Source organism: Sapajus apella, unplaced genomic scaffold (genome assembly GCF_009761245.1).
Source record: "Sapajus apella isolate SASKATOON/1434 unplaced genomic scaffold, GSC_monkey_1.0 scaffold2, whole genome shotgun sequence".
Taxonomy (NCBI): Eukaryota; Metazoa; Chordata; class Mammalia; order Primates; family Cebidae; genus Sapajus; species Sapajus apella.
The window spans coordinates 78,365,065-78,385,994 of NW_022436942.1; the positions used below are offsets into that span (position 1 = coordinate 78,365,065).

Sequence of the window (20,930 nt, forward strand, 5' to 3'; positions counted from 1 at the left end):
ACACAAGAGCTCTTTGGTGACCTCAAAAAAATTTCAAAATATGAAAGGATCCCAGCTGGGCACAGTGACACACCTGTAATCCCTGGAGGATGACTTAAGGCCAGGAGTTCAAGACCAGCCTGGGCAACATAGTGAGACACTCATCTCTAAAACTTTTTAAAAATTTAGCCAGACCAGGCACAGTGGCTCATGCCTGTAATCCCGGCACTTTGGGAGGCCGAGGCACATGGATTACTTGAGGTCAGAGCTTCAACACCAGCCTGACCAATGTGGTAAAACCCCATCTCTACTAAAAATAGGGGGAAAAACATAGCTGGGCATGGTGGCAGGCGCCTGTAATGCCAGCTACTCGGGAGGCTGAGGCATAAGAATTACCTGAACTTGGGAGGCGGAGGCTTCGGTGAGCCAAGATCATGCCACTGTACTCCAGCCTGGGCAACAGTGAGACCTCTGTCTCAAACAAACAAAAAATTAGCCAGGTATGTTGGTGCATGCCTGTAGTCCTAGCTGCTCAGGAGGCTGAGGGAAGAGCATCACTTGAGCCCAGGAGTTCAAGGCTTCAGTGAGCCATGATCATACCACTGCACTCCAGCCTGGACAACAGAGCAATGCCCTACCTGTAAATAACGGAGTCTTGAGGGCAAAATATTTATGAAATGCTAGATTCAATCCTACTGCACCCCAGCTTCCTGGCTCCCTTTTTTTGTGGGAATCTAAGTGGTAAGAAGGATCTAAGGTAAAAAAAATTCACAGCCCACAGCTTTCCCTTGTGGGGCTTCGGGGCACAGCTCTGAGAGATTGTCATGTACTAATTGTCCCTGTGACCAGGCCGCCATCTCACTAGAGAAATAGCTCACAGGAGGGAACTTGACAGGGCCTGGGGTATTCCATTCAGGCACAATCAGGAAGGTCTCACCTAGAAATTGCAGAGGCAATCATCCCTTGGACCAGTTTTTCCAGTTTCCTGAGCTGTGCTGACATCAACACTCCCGTTCTAGTTCCCCAGGGGTAGGCAGCAGGGAGCCCCCTCCTAACAGAAACTAGGGGCAGCTCAGAGCCACCCTGTGAAATAACTGGGCTCCACCTCTTTTGAAAAGTGAAGCCCAGTCACACGCTAAGAACCTGATTTGTTTCTTTTGTTAAATTTACCTTCCAAATTATATTTATAGAATCCCCCTGGGGCTTGGTGAGCAGAGAATCAATAAACATGGGTTTTTCCCAGTTCTACCAACATGACCTCAGAGATGCTCCTTTCCATTTGTGCCTGAACTGAACTTTCCTCTTCATAAAATATGAAAGAAGCACTGATCACAGCGGCAGTCACATGCCTCCCTGCCCATGCACAGTGGAGACCATCTGTGTGCCGGTGTACATAATACGCTCAGCGTTTTGGAGAATCACACACAGTCATCATCATCATCATCATCTTACAGTTTCTCAAAAGAAATCTCATTCCCCAGCATCCCTGTTTCACTCCCACCATCCATGTATCCAGAACCTCTTTTGTGTGCCCGGTTCTATGCAAAGTGCAGTAGGTCATTCAACACAGGAGGCAACGCAGTGAGACTGTGCTTACTGTCAAGGTGAGGGGATGCACTCAGAGAGGTTAAGGAACATGCTCCAGGTCATACAGCTTAGTATTAAGCAGTGAAATTAAGGTTCCAACCTGTCTTGGAAGTCCCTGTGGCTCCACTATCCTACACTAGAACTTGAATGCGGTATCTACATTCCTTCGCAATATTTTAGAATCTAGACCTTTTAAGTTAGATTGGTTCTTTTTTTTTCCTCACTGAAGCAATTTGAGACACATCCACAGAGCGCCATACATTGAGGAGAAACATTCCTAACTGCCAATTGTGTTTCAGAATCTGTCAAATCATGTCTCCAGTCCCTGCACCCAAAACTGTAACTCTGCAGCCTCCCTGCCGCTCTCCCAAGTCCTCTGGCATCACAGTTCTGGACAAAGAGAATGTACCTGCAGGTCTGGTTCCTTGAAGGATTGTGTGAACCATGTATTAATAATACTCCCCCTTCTTAAAGTCATCTTGCCGCCCATAATTCCTGAGGCTCCCCGAGTTAGGTGAAGGTTTGGGAATGCTTATTTTAGAACTTGTTCAGTTTTCTCTGGATTAGTTAAGGACTTATGACTTTGTCACTGACTTTCAGACACAAGGAAGAGAAAGAGGGATGGTCTCTTCTGGAGGATCACTGCAAGTCTTTGAGAATAATCAGCTTTCTTTTTGAGACGGAGTTTTACTCATTGCCCAGGCTGGAGTATAATGGCGCCATCTTGGCTCACTGCAACCTCTGCCTCTGGGATTCAAGCAATTCTCCTGCCTCAGCCTCCCCCGAGTAGCTGGGATTACGAGCATGAGGCACCACGCCCGGCTAATTTTGTATTTTTTTTTTAGTAGACGGGGTTTCTCCATGTTGGTCAGGCTGGTCTTGAAATCCCTACCTCAGGTGATCCATCCACCTCGGCCTCCCAAAGTGCTGGGATTATAGGCGTAAGCCACCGCACCTGGCCTCAATCTGCTTACTCTAAAGGCTTTCCCAGTCAGTGTCCTGTAAATGGAGTGAAGTTCTCCTCCCCACAGCCTGCAGAGCAGCTGAGTAGAGCCTGGCGGAGTGGCATCCCTGGCGAGGCGGCTGGGGCCATTCACCTAGTGTGCTGTACACAGTCATTTCCTGTATGTACCTGGATGGGAAAGTTCTGGAGGCTCTGCTCTGGAGAATGAAAAATACTACTGATGGCTAACTAGCCAGCATAGGAGAGGTAAGAGAAAGGCTAAAAATGGAGGTCTGGGGACAGACTGCCATTTATTAGCCATATGACCCTGGGCGAGTGATGTCTCTGTGCCTCAATTTCCTCCTCTGGAAAACAGTATTGAGAACCTGCTTCATAGAACTGTTAAGAGGATTAAATGATACCAAACCAAATGTCATCTGTTCTAAGTACCATTAACCCCTAGAGAATAACTTTGACAACAATATTTAAAGCTTCTCTTCCAAATTCCTCACTGTACAAATGAGGAAACTGGCCCAGAGAGATCAGATGACTTGCCCAAGGTGAAACAGCTATCAGCCTCCAGGACAAATAGCTTTTGCTTCTCTGCTGCTAACCTCAATGTCCCCCAGGGTGCTTAGTCTGGGCTGCTGTTCTCAGGATTGTTAGGTCTTTGAGCTGACAAAGTCCTTTTGGGGGCTCCCCTGGCATGTCCACAATGGCTCTTCATGGCTCACTTCCTGGGAGCTCACACCCTCCTTCCAGACTCAGAGAATGCAACTCAACATGCTCTGGGAGCCTTTGAGTCATCTCCGTCTGTCAGTCAACCTCCATCCATCTGAACGGAGAGAGTTCATCCTCCTCCAGTTTCTGGAACTGGAACCTGGTGTTTTTCCTTTGGATTTTGCTTAATGAGTGTCTGATACCTCTAAGTATGTCAGGTTCCCCTGCCAGTTGCAGAAAGGGGGCTAAAAGCCACAGGTGGCCAGCATCTGATCCAAGACCCTGGAGGAAACAATGAAGATGGCCTCAGAGTTTAACAGGTTTCCCAGCCCATGCCCCTCAACAGGAACTTTTCCCCTATCTCCCCACAGCTGATCGATGGAGGGAACACATTCGCAGACAGCCTGATGGACACATGCCCTTGGCAGCTGGGAGGATGCTGCTGACCATCTGAATCCCAGAAGCAGAGAACAGTTACCATGGCTACCAAAAGTTGTAGCCATTGGCTGTTTTGGCTACGAGGACTCAGCTGACCTCTCAAGGTCCCTTCCAGCCCTGGGATTCTACAATTACCTCGAGCCAGCTGACACCATGTCTGCTGCAAGAAAACAGGACTCATCAGAAGTGCCTTAGAGGTCACCTTGTCTTACTCATCAGAAGTGTTGAGTCACAAGCCTACTTTCTACCATGGCTGCATTATTAATAACCAAAGTCTTGCTTTTTTTGGCATAGCATTTTTATACCTTTCATAAAGTGAGTTTGCTACCATCACTTTTTATTTCCTTTTACAGCTCAGGCCAGAAATTGTGACAGAGGTTTGTCCTGTATTGTGGCCAGGGAACAGACTAGAAAAACTTGCGTCACTAGCCCCAGTAGGGTGTGCGCCATCAGACAGAATGTGTGTGTCACAAGCCTTCTAAGAATCAGGAGGAAGGAAGTCATTCATAAAGGAGGCAGATGCTGAAATGCAACTTTGGTTTCCAACTGCAAGTCCTTCCAACTACAAGAATGTGGCTCTTTCTTATTCACAGAGGGCTGGATTTCTCTTTACAACCTGCGTACCAGAAGCTCCCTACCTTTCCAAATCAGAACAGAACAGGAAAGTGGCTAATTCAGCCTTTTCATTCTTCACACCGAGGGAGATCACAGGCCTGGCTGCATGCCTCTCAAAAGTCCACCTTAGGACAGAGAAGTCTGGAGAGATTGCTAAGACTTCTGAAAGCAGGGGAGAGGGATGCCCAGAAATCAGAGAACTGTGAATACTTACAAAAACAGCTGCAAACCTTCCCTTATTCCTGATGCAGGAAGCTTCATGTTTAATGGCTGTTTGGAGATTTTAAAAAATCTGCTTCTATCAAGATTCAATCAAAGCCTTTATTCAACATTCCTCTTTCAAACAGCCTGCACGTAAACCTATACCCCTCCCTGGACTTGGGAACTGCCAGAGCTGTGGATCATTTTCATCTGACAGGGGTCAGATCCAACCAGGCCTCACAATATTGAAAAGCCAAGCCAAGACACACCACACTGGGCAGACGTCCACTGTCTGTGCCCCACTCAGGACCTGGGCAAAAGGTTGGTAGCGCCAGCTCTCAAACCAGAGCTCAAGCACAGGAGAAGAGGAACCCGCAGTCTGACCCTGCTATTATAGCTCCAGACCTAGCCATGCTAAACTGGACAGACAGTTCCTGGGCTGCCATTCACTGAGGCGCATGCGTGTGCTTTTCCTTGTCTTCTCCACAGGAAAAGGTAAGAGATGGAGGAGGCAATTTTCAGTTGTGTGTGGGTTTGATTTAAGGCTTTGGCTGTGGTCTGCTGATATATTAAAATACTTTCTGGGAATGCCATCTTCCAAGCTCCCCATCGGAACAAATGTATTTTCAAAAATGAAAACATTGAGCAAAGATGTGGAGCGGCAATGCTGCAGGCCCAGGCCCCTCATGTCAGGATGCTGTCGTCCACCTGCTCCGTGGAGTCAGCCTGGCTGGCCAGCTTCTTCAGGGACCTTCGGTTAACCTCGTTCAGCACCTCCAAACTGGCCACATCCAGGATCTTGGAGAGGGACTATGGGGAAGGATGAGCAGGAGGAAACATGGTCAGAAAATACAGCTGCCACATTCTCCAATCAGAGAAAGACAAAAATGAATGTTAACCCCAGAACTAAAGACACTGAGGTGGAATTTGGCAAAATGAGGGAATCAGATGGATCCAGGGAAAGCCTGTGAAAACACTCATCATGCTTTTGTTTTTCCCTTTTTCGTAGAGACAAGGTCTCACTATGTTGCCCGGGCTAGTCCTGAACTCCTGGGCTCCAGTGATCCTCCCACCTCGGCTTCCCAAAGTATTGGGATTACAGGTTCGAGTCACTGTACCCGGCCCCATCCTGCTTGTCATGAGATGTGGCAGTGCAAGTTGCAGCTTTTGGGCTTTCAAGGCTGCTGGGGGCTGGGGACTTAGTGAAAAGGACTCTGGGTTTCCACTGGGCAGCTCTCCTTAGAAATGCTCCGTCTGTTTGGGTGTTACGTGAGATTTTATTTGAAGAAAGGGCCCTGCTCTGGAAAGACGTCTGAAAACCATAAGAATGTGTGTTTTTGGGTAGTAGGCCAGTCACCCAAATCTTAATCTGCTCCTGAAAGCTAGCACATTCGCAGTAGCAGAGAAGAGCCTGCAGTTTAAATATTTCCGTGCTGAAGAAGAGCTGAAAGGCGAATGCTCACAGCACGCCCCGGCTCCCACCTGAAACACCTCTTCACCCTGCCGCATCTTGAGGAGGTTGACAATCGCCTGGTCGCTGTAGGCCCTGACCATGGTGTTCTTATCCTTGGTGTTGTCAAGAAGAGCCTTCAGGATGGGCTTGATGGCCTGGGGGTCCAGGGGAGGCAGCGGGTCCTTATTTGCCCACCAGATCATCTTCTCAGCCACCAGCCTGATGTCACTGGATGGGTTCTGCAGACACTGTGAAAAGAACCACAGACAGGCTTTTGGATAGGCACATCCAGTCTGTTCCTCAAGGCAGCCCAAATGCCCAGCCTCAACACTCTCCCTATGGTGTGGACACTGACCTCACTGCTCCCGTGGGAGGGTGGCAGCGTGACTCAGCCCTGGCTCCCTGCACCCTCATCTCGTGCCACTCTCCCCTTGCTCGCTACTCTCAGCCTGCACGCATTTTTACTTCCTTGAACTGCCAGGCCTCCGGCCTGTGCCCTGGCTACTCCCACGGCCTAGGCCGTGCTTGCCCTGAATCCTCCCTAGGTTAGCTCCTTCCCATCCTGCAGTCTCAGCTCCCATGTTATCCTTCAGAGATGCCCCCTGCCAACCTTATCGATATCAGGGTCCTCCCCATGGGCTCCAGGGGTCTTGTATGGCTTGTTCATCTCTGCACCTTCAGGGTAGTGCCAAGTGAACAGGCAAGTACAGACACGGAGAGAACAGTGGGATGCCATCACAGAGCAGGCTCAATTGAATCAGGCCCCTCAGAAACTCCATGGGCTCCCAGTGCTGCAGGGGGAGGCAGTCATCCCTGGGAACCTCATTACTTAGGGCAAGGTCCATGCACAGCAGCACTGGCACTGCATGAGACCTGGTTAGTCTCAGGCATGGCCGCAGCTCATTAAAATGCACTCTGGCTCTGATTTCTGTGCACGGTAATGCTTCAGAAGCATGCCATGTCACACGTGCCACAGGAGCCCTGCTGGCAGATTCCTTGGCTTTCCTAACTAGGGCCTGGCACACAGCACAATAACCACACCAAGAAGTGCTGGGCCAGGTGAAAGAGGGAGGCAGGAAGAGAGAGGTATTAAGATGGGAACCCAGGTCTATACCTAATTTTACAAAACCAGGGTGCCTAGAAAGAATGTCTAAAATAGCGATTCTTAACAGGATTCAGAGTCACAGGTCAGTTTGAGAATCTGACAACAAGTTGGGCTCTATTGCAGCATAAAGCACACATAGAAACCCCCCGCCCCACCGTTCCATCCCTAAGGGTTCAGCCATCTCCTGGAGGCTGTCCACAGAGAAACAGCACACTAGTTGAGGGTGCATTGCTGGTGTTCTCCTCACAAGTCAAGTGTTAGGGGTCAGACACATTTTTGGCCCCCACTCACCTTAACGAACAGGCTGGAGAGTTTGGCCGGCAACTGCCCTCCGCCTGTCTTGATGTGGTATCTCATGAGAAAACCCATGCCCCGGACCCCGCTCACTGCAATGGGGATCTGTGGAGAACAGACAGCGCTAGACGGAAGCACCCCGCCCCTTCCCCAGAGCCAGGAGAAGCCCAGTCCCTAGTAATATCTGGCACCCTCCACCACATCACCCCTTACCAGGGACACCATGACAGCTCTCACTCAGACAGGCGGCCCTGGCTGAGGCAGATGAGCAGTCACTGTTTCCCAGAACAGGGATCAAAGCCCTGACCCAGAAGGGGCATCTAGATTCCTCAACCCAAATTCCTTGGTTAGATGATGAAACTGGCGCCCAAAGGGATCAAGTGCTGGTCCAAGGGGACAGTGAGTTACCGAGAGGGGTAAAATTAGATCCAAGCCTCTTAACCCCCAGTCTGGGGTCTGCCCGTGCTGTGTCCACAAGGCACTGGCTATGGGATATGGCCTAGGGGAGGGAAAGGACTGGTCTGGGTGCCCAAATGCCTTACCCTGTCCGCTGTGGCACTGCTCAGGATCATTTCCTGAACATCACTGCTGTATTTGCCGGCACAGAGTCTGCCAGGAGCCACGTTCACAGCAACGGAGAGTGCTAGGCTCCGACCATGCCGAACCATCCAGTCAATGCCAGACACGTCCGCTGGGTGGAAGGACACAACTGGGGTCAACCGGCATTTTACAGCATGGAGACCAGTGTGCTGATTCAGAGCACGGGGAAAGCCCAGGCCATACTCACATGGACTTCCCTACTATCTTAAGAGAAGCTCCCCAAAGCAGCACATTAAGCAAAGTAAGGAAAGCCTGCTCACGAACCACTCCAGGCTTACAGCTGTGTTCTTTGAGCAGAGATACTCAGGGCTACGGAACCACTGCAAACTCAGTATTGTTTGTTTGTTTGTTTTAGAGACAGGGTCTTCCTCTGTTACCCAGGCTGGAGTACAGGGGCGTGATCAACGCTCACTGCAACCCTGAACTCCTGGGCTCAAGTAATCCTCCTGCCTCAGCCTCCTGAGTAGCTGGGACTATAGGTGAGTGTCACACCTGGCCTGAATTTTGCTTTAACTGCTGGATTCCCAAGGACAGGACAGTCCAGTTGCTAAAAGATCCTCTGAGGGAGGAAGAGAGATCTCTTCGCTAGGGCTGAGAGCCCCAGGTCCCGGAAGGGGAATTCTCCAGTGTACCTACCCAGCAAGCACTGCTGAAGAACAGCGCTAAGCTCCTCTTCAGTCAGAAAGGCACACAGTTCCCCCAGGCACCCGGCTGAGGAGATGCGAGTGTTGTCCTGACAGGCAAGAGAAGGGAGTGAGGGGTGCAGGCAACAGCACCAGCTCTGTGGGACCCAGGGCAGGCAGCTCTGGAGCCCAGATGGATGGCAATAAAGAAGGTGGAACAAACCAACTCAGGGACCCGAGGTCCAGTCCCTTCCTCTGGGTACCTGTGCTCCCCTGCCAGACTTGGACTGCCATTTTCTGAAACTGCCACTGGTACAGAGTTAAACATTATACACTCAGCACTTCACTTAATTATAGAAAACTCCAGTGTGTATGCATATGGTAATCATCCTCGTAATATCAGTAATAACTGTATTTACATAGCACCTTTCTTCTTAGGAAGGCTGAATGTTTCACGTTTATTATCTCAATTACTATCCACAGCCCTGTGAGGCAGGGAGGGGCAGGAGGGGAGGCACCTGCCCACAGCCACCAGGGAAGCCAGCTAAAGACAGCCACTCTGGGCTCCTTTCTCCCACAGAGCTTGAGTCACCACGTGCCCAGAATGACCCCTGCTATCTCCCAACTGCACGAGTGCCCCACTGCCACCGAAATTACTTGGGTTCATCCTAGGAAGTCAAACTGAAGCGACTAATCAAGCCAAGGCAGATAAGGAAATGCCAGCACTTCCTGTTCAGTTCAGAGCCAGGTACACAAGCGGCCCCGTGCTCCTCCCTGGCCAGCTAACTATGGAATATCAAGAGGGGATTTTAAGTTATGTGCCTTATTAGAGGTGCCAAGTCAACATGTCCCCAAAGCAAACCACTAACCAGAGACTCAATAACCCAAAAAGCTAATGCCAAGCTGGCACCCTGAACACCACCTTCAATTTGAGTGGAGGTTCAGAGGGTAAGAGGATGGGCTGCCAGCAGTCTAGGCCTCTGAGCTCGAAGCGGAAGTCCAAGTGCCAAGCTAAAGCTGGCTCTGACACCCACTCTCTCCAACTTCATCTATTTTAAGCTGCACTGTGGTGAAATGCAAATATGTTTCAATACTAACTTTTGCTTGTGCTGTCCATGATTCTGTAAAAGCCCTGACAGACTGTGATCAAGACGGTACACTTTCCCATCTGTTCCCACAGAGAACGCTGGGGCTGGGCCGGGCACGGCACAGTGGCTCACATCTATAATCCCAGCACTTTGGGAGGCCAAGGTGGGTGGGTCAGGAGTTCAAGACCAGCCTGGCCAATATAGTGACACCCTGTACCTACTAAAAATACAAAAATTAGCCGGGCATGGTGGCGCATGCCTGTAGTCCCAGCTGCTCAGAAGGCTGAGGCAGAAGAATCACTTGAACCTAGGAGGCAGAGGTTGTTGCAGTGAGCCGAGATGGCACCACTGCACTCAAGCCTGGGCGACAGAGTGAGACTCTGTCACGGGGGGGGGAAAAAAAAATAGAAGGCTGGGGCTGTAGTCAGACAGTCGGCACCTGGAGACCAGAACTAGGCCCTTAGAGCCGTGGGGAAGTGCAGCAGCAAGTGTGTGTGTGTGGGGGTGTGGGGGAGGAGTGGGTGTGGGTGTGTGTGCATGTGTATGTCAACAAAGTGTAAAACCATGTGAGCCCAAAGGCCCTCTCCTCCTAGATTAGCTCTACAAATGTAAATTAGGCCACAACAGAGGGCTGTCTGAAAAGGGAAACAGAAAATTCTTTTCCAAAGACTCAACTTCCTACTGGCCCCACAGTGCTGGCAGCCAAAGGGTACTTGACACATGCTTCCAGACTAGGCGAGGCTGATGGAACTGGGACAGAAGCAGGAGTCCAGAGCTTCTGGTTTGGACTCTACTACGTTCTGGGTATAGCCCTGACAAGCCTCTCCCTCTAAAACAGACCTCTAAGACCTCCCACTGGGAGGCACCCTGGAAACCGCTGATCCCACTACACACTAAGTTTCTTGGAAGTCTGTGACCACGAGGCCTATGCACCTATGGGACAGGCCTTTTAGCTCGGCAAATGTTTCATGAACCTCTTCATTTTACAAAAGTGGAAACGAGAGAGAGGCACACAGAGAAAGTGATTTTTTTTTTTTTTTTTTTTGAGATGGAGTTTTGCTCTTGTTGCCCAGGCTGGAGTGCAGTGGCGCAATCTCAACTCACTGTAACCTCCGCCTCCCAGGTTCAAGCAATACTCCTACCTCAGCCTCCCAAGTAGCTGGGATTAAAGGCATCCACCACCACACCCAGCTAATTTTTGGTATTTTTAGTAGAGATGGGGTTTTACCATGTTGGGCAGGCTGTTCTCAAACTGCAGACCTCAGGTGATCCGCCTGCCTGGGCCTCCCAAAGTGCTGGGATTACAGGTAAGCCACAGCACCCAGCCAAGAAAGTGACTTCTTTAAGATCAGAGAGCAAATTGGTGAGAGGTCTGGGTCTCCACAAAGCTTACTTGCCTCATCTATAAAACAGAAATAACTAGCTGGGTACAGTGGCTCATGCCTGTAATCCCAGCACTTTGGGAGCCCAAGGCAGGTGGATCAGCTGAGGTCAAGAGTTCGGGAACAGCCTGACCAACATGGTGAAACCACGTCTCTACTAAAAACACAAAACTTAGCTGGGCATGGTGGCGGGCACCTGTAATCCCAGCTACTCAGAAGGCTTGGGCAGGAGAATCGCTTAAACCCAGGAAGCGGAGGTTGCAGTGAGCTGAGATCATGCCACTGCACTCCAGCCTGGGTGACAGAGCGAGACTCAGCCTCCAAAAAAAAAAACCAAAAACAAAAACAAAAAAAAAAACACAACAGAAATAACCAGTATCAACAATACCTGCCCCATTTCCCTCGAAACCTGAGGAAATGTTTGGTGAATCATACAGGGTGACAGAAATGTCAGGAATGCTTATTTGCTTATTACTACTGAGCTGTACTGGGTTCTAACACAAAGTGAAGAACTCAGCCTAAGAAGGAGGAGAGAAACCAGTAGTGCTGCTAACCCCGCCTGCAGCCATACCTCATCGTGTCCCAGCATGCTCAGCAGGAGTGAGACGATGTTTTTCCGGATGACAGCATCCACTTTGGCCCCTGCTCCCTGAATCACAAACCTCAGGGCCTGCAGCATGGTGTCCCTGCAGAACCAATGAACTGACTTAGGCCCTGGGCACCTCCACCGCCACCCCTCCTGCCAGCACAGGCTCAGCTCAGAGGAACCCCTGGCCTCCTGGAGGCTACAGTGCTCCCTCACCAGCGCCATACCTGACGCCTGGGTCCTCCATGGCGCGGATGCCGTTGAGCAGCTCTGTGAAGAGGGGATCCACCTTGATGTGGATGGAAATGAGTTTCCCCAGAGCATCTGCGGCCTTCAGGCGCACTCCCCGGTTGGAGTCCTGCAGGGCTTTGGTGAAAGTGGTCTGCAGCTGGGGCAGGAAGGGCTTCAGGGCAATCCCAACCTGTGGGAGGAACCCACATCCGTGACAGGCAGTTGTGGTGGACCCAAAGCCACAGTGTACCAGAGGCATGAGAACAAACGACAATTCCAAACCACCACAGCGAGCTCAGCTCTCACACAGGGCTGGGGACAGACAGCCCATCAGAGAGGCCAAGCACACATAGGTTTCGCTTGGCAGCCGTTGTCTGAAGGAGCTGTCTCGCAGCCTTGGCTGTGTTGGGTTTGGCTTAGTGGAGCCTGTCCATATCAATAAGTGACTCAAAACCTCCTCTGAATACATTAAAGAGCAGGGCAGGCTGTCAGCAGTGTTGAAGCACAGTTCTAATGCCAAGACAGGGAAAGGGACTCGATGTGTACAGCAGACCCCATCTACTGGGCAAGTGATAGTGGGATACGTACTCCACATTCAGCCCTCAGAACAAACCTGTGAAACAAATGACCCTGCAGAGTCCTCCCTGCACAAATGTGCACCCACCTAACTAAAAATCCAGTCTGACTATACAGAAAAACAGGCACACTTTTGACAAAATACAGATGGGTGCAAGAGTAAAGATTTACTTATTAAATAGGAAAACCAGAGTGGCTGTTTGGAGGTTCAGTGCCAATGAAGTTCTGGAAATACTGGAGCTGGGTGGGTGTGCAGGCTGTGGCAGGCACCCAAAGAGGGTAAATCTGAATTATGTGAGATCAGGAGTTCAAGACCAGACTGGCCTGGTGAAACCCTGTCTCTACCAAAAATACAAAAAAAATTAGCCAGGTATGGTGGCAGATGCCTGTAATCCCAGGTACTTGGGAGGCTGAGGAAGGAAAATCACTTGAACGCAGAAGCAGAGGTTTCCGTGAGCTGAGATTGCCCAACTGCACTCCAGCCTGGGCAACAGAGTAAGACTCCATCTCCGAAAAAACAAAAAAACCATCTGCCCACAGAAGACATCTGACTCACAGCCGCGGACCAACTGCTGTGAGGTATAAGGGCCCCGTTTATTGTGTTACAAAAACATCACAGCAAAGAACAGCATAGGATGTCAGGTGAAGATGATACTAAAACATAAAACAAAAAAAATTTAAAACCTCAATTTTCACAAAATTAGGCTGATAGAATCTCATTTTCTGGCTGGAAAGTTGCTCACACAGCCACTTCCAAAAGAAAAAAGCTACAAAGTTTAAGCTTCCTTTTGCTTCCAGTAAACTCTATTTGAGAATTCTGAGAATTCATGTTCGTTCGTTTGTCTGTTTTACAAGTCTTGGCTCTGTTTATACTTTTTAAAACCTAAGCTGGGTGGGTGGCTCACTCCTGTAATTCCAATACTTTGGGAGGCTGAGGCGGAAGGATTGCTTGAGGCCAGGAGTTTGAGATCAGCCCGGCAACACAGGGAGACCCTGTGTCTACAAAAAATGTAAAAATAAGCTGAGTAGTCCCAGCTAATCTGAAGGGTGAGGTGGGAGGACTGTTTGAGCCTAGGCAGGCAAGGTTGCAGTGAGCTGTGATCACGCCACTGTGCTCCAGCCTAGGCAACAGAGTGAGACCCTGTCTCAAAAATAAAATTTAACAGGCTTAATTATTGCCATAAAACATCAGAAATGGTTACTATAGCAGAGCTTTTCTTCCTATACTTTTGGCAAAAACTGAAGTGGTTTCAGTTGCTCTCAGACTTCCTTTTCATTCTCTCATCAGACTCTTTGCATCTCCCTCTATGCAGCAGTAATAAAGAACTGCGGCCAGGCGTGGTGGCTCAAGCCTGTAATCCCAGCACTTTGGGAGGCCGAGGGGGGTGGATCACGAGGTCAAGAGATCGAGACCATCCTGGTCAACATGGTGAAACCCCGTCTCTACTAAAAATACAAAACATTAGCTGGGCATGGTGGCGCATGCCTGTAATCCCAGCTACTCGGGAGGATGAGGCAGAATTGCTTGAACCTGGTGAGCTGAGATCACGCCACTGCACTCCAGCTCTGGCCAACAGAGCAACAGAATAATAGCAATTCACATGTACTGACTGCTTAGTATGTATCAGACATTATGCCAGACTAACCTCATCTAATCCCCAGCAGCCCTTCATGAGGCGGCTGGCATTATTAGTCTCATTATGGGTGAGGAAACAGGCTCAGGTTATATGACTTCCCAAGGCCATCCTGGTCACAAAGCCACTAGGAGGACTTGAAATTGGCCCACAGTGTAGCGTGTCTAGAGTCCAAGGTTATGCTGTTATGCCGCTCTCCATATTAAACCTGTTCCCTGCTGCTACATGACACCTGATATCAGGCTCCTGCAGACAGACCTGTTCTCTAAGATCTAAACAAAATCATCAGCCACTCACCTTGGCTAACAAGAGGCTGAGTGTCTCGAGCAGAGCCGCCTTCACATTCCAGCTGAACCTGTCCCCCAGGATGCGGATCAGAGGGCCAGTGATGCTGACCACAGAGGGCCTCAGGGCATCAGCTGAGGTCAGGCGGATCACCAAGCCTAAGGCTTTGGCTGCCTCCTCTTTCTGCTCAGGGCTGCCGGTCAGGACTCCTTCCCGCAACACTGGAAGGATGGAGGTCACTCCCTGACAAGAGAATCACACCTGAGAGTCAAATTTCAAATGGCATGGACCCCAGTGTCTCCCATGCAAGCAAGGTCCTTCTGACAGCTGTCTTCCCATCAACTCCATGGGAGATACTGATTCAGGCTGAATCTCAGGATCACAGCCCGAGAGGGTGCTGGCTATGGAACCGTCTTGACAGAGACAAGATGACAAGGGCCCCAACAGGCCTATCACACAGAGGGAACACGTACTGTGGCCCACTCACTCTGGCCAAGGTGACCTGCAGAGCTTAGACCAAAGACAGCATGAACCCTGTCCCCATCTGGCTACCACAGAAGAAAACATGCTGTCTGTGAAGCTGCTGAACAACACCCACGGCTGCTGCTCCAGCTGCCCTATTGCAGACCTGGGACGGGGCACAGGGGTGAGGGGCAGGAGGTTACAGCAGACTGCATGCACACAGCCCCCTGCACGAGGCCCTGGCTTACCTTCTTTGGGAGGCAGAACCCTGGCACATGCTCGCCTTTGCTCTCATTCCCTATGAGCCGGATTTCCTTGTGCAGCTCTTCAATGAGTGCCAACTGGTTGCCAGCATCCAGCTTCTGCAGGAATCCAGAAAAAAACGAGAGGATATACAGCCCTTTCAAGACTGCTTCCAAAGAGTATATGGGGAAGGCGTGGGCAGGAGTATAAACAAGAGCTGCCACGAGTGGGTAAACGCCAAAGCTTAGTGACAGGTATGTGGGGGATTCTTATAAGTCTATTCTTGTAAATGCCTGGAATTTTCTATAAGCAAAAGTTGGCTGTGGGGTCAGCAGTCCCCTCACCTTAGTGATGGCATTCAGGGCATCCCAGCTCTCCTCCAGAACCACAGGGCTGGAGTCATTGAAGAGGCGGATCAGGCCCGAGACCAGGCTCCGCAGGTGGCTGGTATAGTCAGCCTTGGAGCGGGAACAGTAGATGTTGAGAATGATGGCAGCAGCCTGCCTCATGCCCACCTCGGGGCTACGGGTGGCTTCCAGCAGATCCTCAATGATAATCCGGTGCCCTGTGTCATCCTCTACGGAGAGGATCACAGCCTGACAATTGGCCATCTCCTGCAAACCACAAGGGACCTGTGTGCTGAGCATGGATGCTGTGGGCAGACAGGGCCTGAGAAAGCAATGGGAGCAGGCTCATCCCTTACCAGCTGCTCATCTGGGGTCCCAAGCTTCTCTTTCAGGGCCAGCATAACTGCTGGGAGGATCACACCAAGATGACGGGTGAGGGCATCACCAGCCACTGATGAAAGGAAAGCCAGCACTCGGGTGTTGACAGGTGGCGTTGTCAGCTGGTGGAATGAGGAACATTAACTCAGTGAATGCTGTGACCTGCTCCACGCCAGGTGCTGGGCAAGGCTCTGGGAACAGAAGGGTGGGCAAGAGAGCCCAAGCCCACTGCTCAGAGCCAAGCATCTACTCCAGCATATCTCGGAGGACAACGGGGAAGGGTGTCCTGCTTACACTGCACCCTCCTCCCCTGGCCCCCCAACATCTACCTTCAGAACTGGTCTTCACATGTTGGGATTTACCTTGGGCACAAGGTAGGGCAGCACCACACGACTCTTAATAGCCATGACTTGCTTCAGACCATCCAAGGCAAACTCTGACACCTCCTCATCATCCTGCAGAGGGTATCGAGGACAACGCTGAGAAATCTGCATCTCTGCTGTCTGAACCAGCCACTGACAACTTCCTTCTCCACCTGTTTCCCTCCCGCCTGTTGCACCCACATTTCCTTACTGTCAAAGGAGAAGTACAAAGCCAAATCTGATCTTGCTGCACCCACTCCCTCTGGCGGGCCCACATTCCGACTGCCTCGGCAGAATAATCACCCTGCATTTTGCTTCTACAAAGACAGCAAAAGCCAAACTGGTAGATGTGTGGTGGATCCGCTCACCAGCTGCTTTAGTAAAAATGGGAGAATGTCCTCCAGAGCCTGGTGGCCGATGGTAGAATGCAGCTGCTCAAAGGTCTTGGCTGCCGCCTCCCTGACCTCCTCCAGCGGGTCACACAAAGCCTTCCTTGCTGTAGGCACGAGGGATTCAGAGAAATACAACACCTGCAATGGCAAGGAACAACTGTACCACATGCGGGAAAGGCAAAGAAGGTGCAGAAGCATACAAGAAGCATAGGCAGGGGACTCTGACCCAGCTAGGCCACCCTAACTCTCTGCCTGACTTTTAACTTTTTACTGTGAAATACAAAAAAGGAAAGAGGGGGCCAGGCATGGTGGCTCACGCCTGTAATCCCAGCACTTTGGGAGGCCATGGTAGGAGGATGACTTAAGGCCAGGAGTTTGAGACCAGCCTGGTGAACAGGGTGAAACCCCATCTCTACTAAACATATAAAAATTAGCTGGGTATGGCGGTGCACACCTATAATCCCAGCTACTTAAGAGGCTGAGACCCAAGAATCACTTGAACCCAGGAAGCAGAGGCTGCAGCGACTCGAGATGGTGCCACTGTACTCCAGCCTGGGCGGCAAAGTGAGACTGTCTAAAAATTAAAATTAAAACATTAAAAAGCAGAGAGGGGCTGGGCACAGTGGCTCACACCTGTATTCCCAACACTTTGGGAGGTGCAGGCAAGAGGATCACTTGAGGCCAGGAGTTTGAGACCAGACTGGGCAATACAGTGAGACCTCATCTCTACTAAAAATGCAAAAATTTGCCAGGTGTGGTGGTGCACACCTACAGTCCCAGCTACTCAGAAGCCCATAGTGGGAGGATCACTTGAGCCCAGGAGGTCAAGGTTAAAGTGAGCTTTGATTGCACCACTGCTCTCCAGCCTGGGAATATGATACACCTCCATGTAGCCTTCACTGAGACCTAGTAATTAACAGCTTGAATTTTTTAGGTGAATTCTCAACATACCTCCCATCTTCTTTAAGAACTACAAACTCCTTCCCATGGCATCTGGGCCCCTCTCTCCCTGGACTCATTCTTTTGCTTATTCTCTTGGAAAACTCCAAGTCATTCTTCGAGTCTCAATCCAGACTTCGTGCTCTATACAACGGAGCCAATAAAGGCTCTGCTCCCTCAGTACCACTCCCACCACAGCAAAGCCCACTCTGCATTCTCCTGACTGGTTGGCATGTAGGCCTCACCACTGGACTGTGGGCACTCAGCAGGCAAGAACTCAGCCTCTGTGGAACTCTAACTCTCCAATGAATCACAGCTCTTTTTGGTGACAGGATTTTTGATTCCTTGCCAAATGAAATTTCAAAAACCAAATGTAAGACATGTATCAATACAGGAGAAGAGGGGTCGGGTATCCTAGGGATTCAGACTAGGATGCCCAAGCCAGGCAACTGACTACTTGCTTACATTTAGAAATGTAAGGCCATCCACTTAACTGCTTTGGCATTTTCATCCAAACATGAAGGTAGTGCCTATAAGCATTCTTAACCTACTCCCCCGAGGGGGTTTCCAGCATCAATGGCCTCAGAAACTAAGTAAGAGTCCTGTGCTCCAAATCCCTTGGATGTTGCTGCTATGGAAACAGTTACTGTGCTGCCAGACACCATACGCCTTCTCCCACTGGGCAACACAACTCTTACTTACTCCACTCCTGCTAAGGGTGAGTGTACACCCCTAGCGCTCCCTGCTGTCCTACCCACTCACACAGCTGCCCGCCCTGTCTCCCAGAAGGAGGTGACACACATTTTAACTGGACTTATATAGCATCACAAAAGGGACTGATCCTGAGCAACCTTCACAGTTGTAACAGAAAGATCATCTCCAGGCCGGGCGCGGTGGCTCAAGCCTGTAATCCCAGCACTTTGGGAGGCCGAGACGGGTGGATCACGAGGTCAAGAGATCGAGACCATCCTGGTCAACATGGTGAAACCCTGTCTCTACTAAAAATACAAAAAATCAGCTGGGCATGGTGGCGCGTGCCTGTAATCCCAGCTACTCAGGAGGCTGAGGCTGGCGAATTGCCTGAGCCCCGCCGACAAAAAAAAAAAAAAAAAAAAAAAAAAAAGATCATCTCCAGTTTCCAAAGGCCACTCAAGGAGGCATCCAAATCACTTAGCTCTTAGCCTGCAAAACTATAGGAAAGCTGAGAAAACGGAGATGCTAGTCCATGTGGCCCAGCCAGCACCTCCCCAGAGTGAAGCTGGCGCATCCCTGAGGGCAGCGCAAACCCTCTAGAGGTGAAGCTCCTCCTGTAACCTTCCCCCGTCCTCTGGGCAGTGCACGGCTGGTGGGGTCCTTAGAAGATACTCACGGCGTCCCGGCTGGTGGACTTCATGATCTCACTTAGCCCAATGCACACGCCCTGCCTCTCGTCACTCTTCTGAGACCTCAGGCCTTCCTCAAGGATGGGGATGATCTCGGGGAGGATTTTCTCCCCTAACTTCCGCACAAGATCTCCCAATGTTCTCGCTGCAATCTGTCAACAGAGGTGAAGCCAGGAAGTAAACTCCCTGCAAACCCCAGGGCACCCAGAGGACAACTCCAGAATGAGGGCCCTGAAACCTCCCAGGCCTTGTCTGAATCACTGACTTAACTTCCCCGAATGCTCTTACCCATAAAGAGCCCCCAAATTTGCAAAACACTACCAAAAAATTATCTCTGTTTCACACACACCTACACAATCTAAGAGCCAGCACCTTATAGATGAACAAAAAATTCATCATCCACTGCACAGTCAAGGGCCAATTTCCCTGGATGACTGAAGCCTTAACACTGTGCATTGGCTCAGCAGGAGCTGAATCTGAAACAAAGCTTTAAGGAAAAAAAACCTATCTACTTTCTGAGGCCTCATGCAAACCCTTCTCTAGAGCCAAATACAGTTTGCTTGCCAGAGACAGGGGTTGGAAGTAGGCCTAAGAAGATGGGCAGAAATGATCACCACCCCGCCTGGGCACCTCCTCCAGGACCACTGACCCCTGTTTTTCTGCCCTGCCAGCATGCCGGCCTGATCTCATGTCACACTGCTCCTCCTTGTCTCCTCACTCCAGCTACACCTCACTCCAGCTACACCAGCCTTGCTCAGCCCATACTGATGCCATATTGCTGCCCACCACGGGAACTCTGCATATCCCATCTTTGTATCTAAAGCATTATTTATTCCCTCTGTCTGGAATGGTCTTTCACCACATCCTCACCTGGTTAGTGATTACTTATCTTTCATTTTCAAGCATCATTTCTTCTCAGAAGTGTTTACTAACACAAGCCCATCCCTCCCCAGTAGGTCAAACACAGCTATTATAAGCATTTGCAGTGCCACACAGCACTGGCCACAGTCGCATTTTACATCTCTGTGTGGTTATCTAATATCCATCTCCTCAACAAGACCGTTTCTAACGAGGATAAGGAGTGAGGCCGCCTTTCTTCTCCATTATATTCCCAGGTGCTACGCCCCTGCTTAGCGCACAGTACATGCTAACAAATATTTGCAGAATGACTAAGTAAAGAATACAATGTTCCTCTGTTAGACAGGGTAGCTGGGTACTCTCCCAGACTCTGCAGACTCAGCGTTCTGGGCTCTGAAAGAAGGCACTGGGGCCGCTAGACCAAAGAACCCAGGAAACTCACCGTTCTCTTATCTGCACACGTGCTGGCTAGGAAACCCAGCAGGAGCCCAAAGAGAGTGGGTAGGATCTCACGCAAGGTGCGGGGGGTATTGGAGACAACAATCTTCCAGACGTGCAGGGACGCCTGCCGCACCACCAGCTGGGTGTCTGAGCGGCCCATGTACAGCCCTGCCAACACCCGGTTTCGCCGCTCTACCCCCAGGGCAGTGATAATTGCCTGCAGCCAGTGGAAGGGGACAGAGAACACAGAGTAGTAAAGCCTCTATGGCACAGGCATCATGGCAAACCCCACCATCAGCACGGGCACGAAAGCCATCACTGGGCAGGCACCTTATTGGACTGAGCGGTTCCAAAGTTATCATCCTCGGAGGCAGTTTCTGTGGTCATTTTCCCAGTGACTCCTGAGATGTGAAACAGGAGATCCCCAAGGAGCTGAACAGAGCTGAACCTGAGAAGAAGGCCAACAACACAGTCACACAGCTGCAAGGAGTGGGCTCGGCACAACTGAGCACTGCACAGAAGATGGAAAGAAGTGCACCCAAAATACTCGTGATGGTCATCTTGGAATGGGAAGGGTCACATGGTTTTCATTTCTTTACACTCGCCCACATACTTTCCAAGTTTTTTACTAATGAACATACATGAATGTTGGGGAAAGAAAATATTTAAAAAAATATCTAACAATTTCTATAACAAAAGTTATAAAACAGAAAGTGAGTACAAAAGGCAAGCATTAACAGGCAAGTAGGAAGACTGATCATCGGAAGTGGAGGAACCAGGAGAGGC

General features: G+C 50.3%; 1 protein-coding gene across 2 annotated transcripts in view; it reads right to left on the reverse strand.

Annotated features, from left to right (window-relative positions):
• Positions 1 to 4,583: 4,583 nt before the first annotated feature.
• Positions 4,584 to 20,930, reverse strand: part of GCN1 (GCN1 activator of EIF2AK4) — a 66,980-nt gene continuing 50,633 nt past the window's right edge. For both annotated transcript variants that reach the window (XM_032241502.1, XM_032241512.1), the window contains exons 43-58: positions 20,475 to 20,592; positions 20,146 to 20,361; positions 18,833 to 18,997; positions 16,501 to 16,662; positions 16,133 to 16,225; positions 15,749 to 15,892; positions 15,390 to 15,659; positions 15,051 to 15,164; positions 14,353 to 14,583; positions 11,842 to 12,035; positions 11,600 to 11,714; positions 8,572 to 8,668; positions 7,878 to 8,026; positions 7,333 to 7,440; positions 5,966 to 6,184; positions 4,584 to 5,293 (exon numbers count right to left, since the gene is read on the reverse strand). In XM_032241502.1, coding sequence (XP_032097393.1) covers positions 5,168 to 5,293; positions 5,966 to 6,184; positions 7,333 to 7,440; positions 7,878 to 8,026; positions 8,572 to 8,668; positions 11,600 to 11,714; positions 11,842 to 12,035; positions 14,353 to 14,583; positions 15,051 to 15,164; positions 15,390 to 15,659; positions 15,749 to 15,892; positions 16,133 to 16,225; positions 16,501 to 16,662; positions 18,833 to 18,997; positions 20,146 to 20,361; positions 20,475 to 20,592 — 2,521 coding nt within the window. In that variant the 3' untranslated portion in view covers positions 4,584 to 5,167. The remainder of the gene's footprint in view (positions 5,294 to 5,965; positions 6,185 to 7,332; positions 7,441 to 7,877; positions 8,027 to 8,571; positions 8,669 to 11,599; positions 11,715 to 11,841; positions 12,036 to 14,352; positions 14,584 to 15,050; positions 15,165 to 15,389; positions 15,660 to 15,748; positions 15,893 to 16,132; positions 16,226 to 16,500; positions 16,663 to 18,832; positions 18,998 to 20,145; positions 20,362 to 20,474; positions 20,593 to 20,930) is intronic.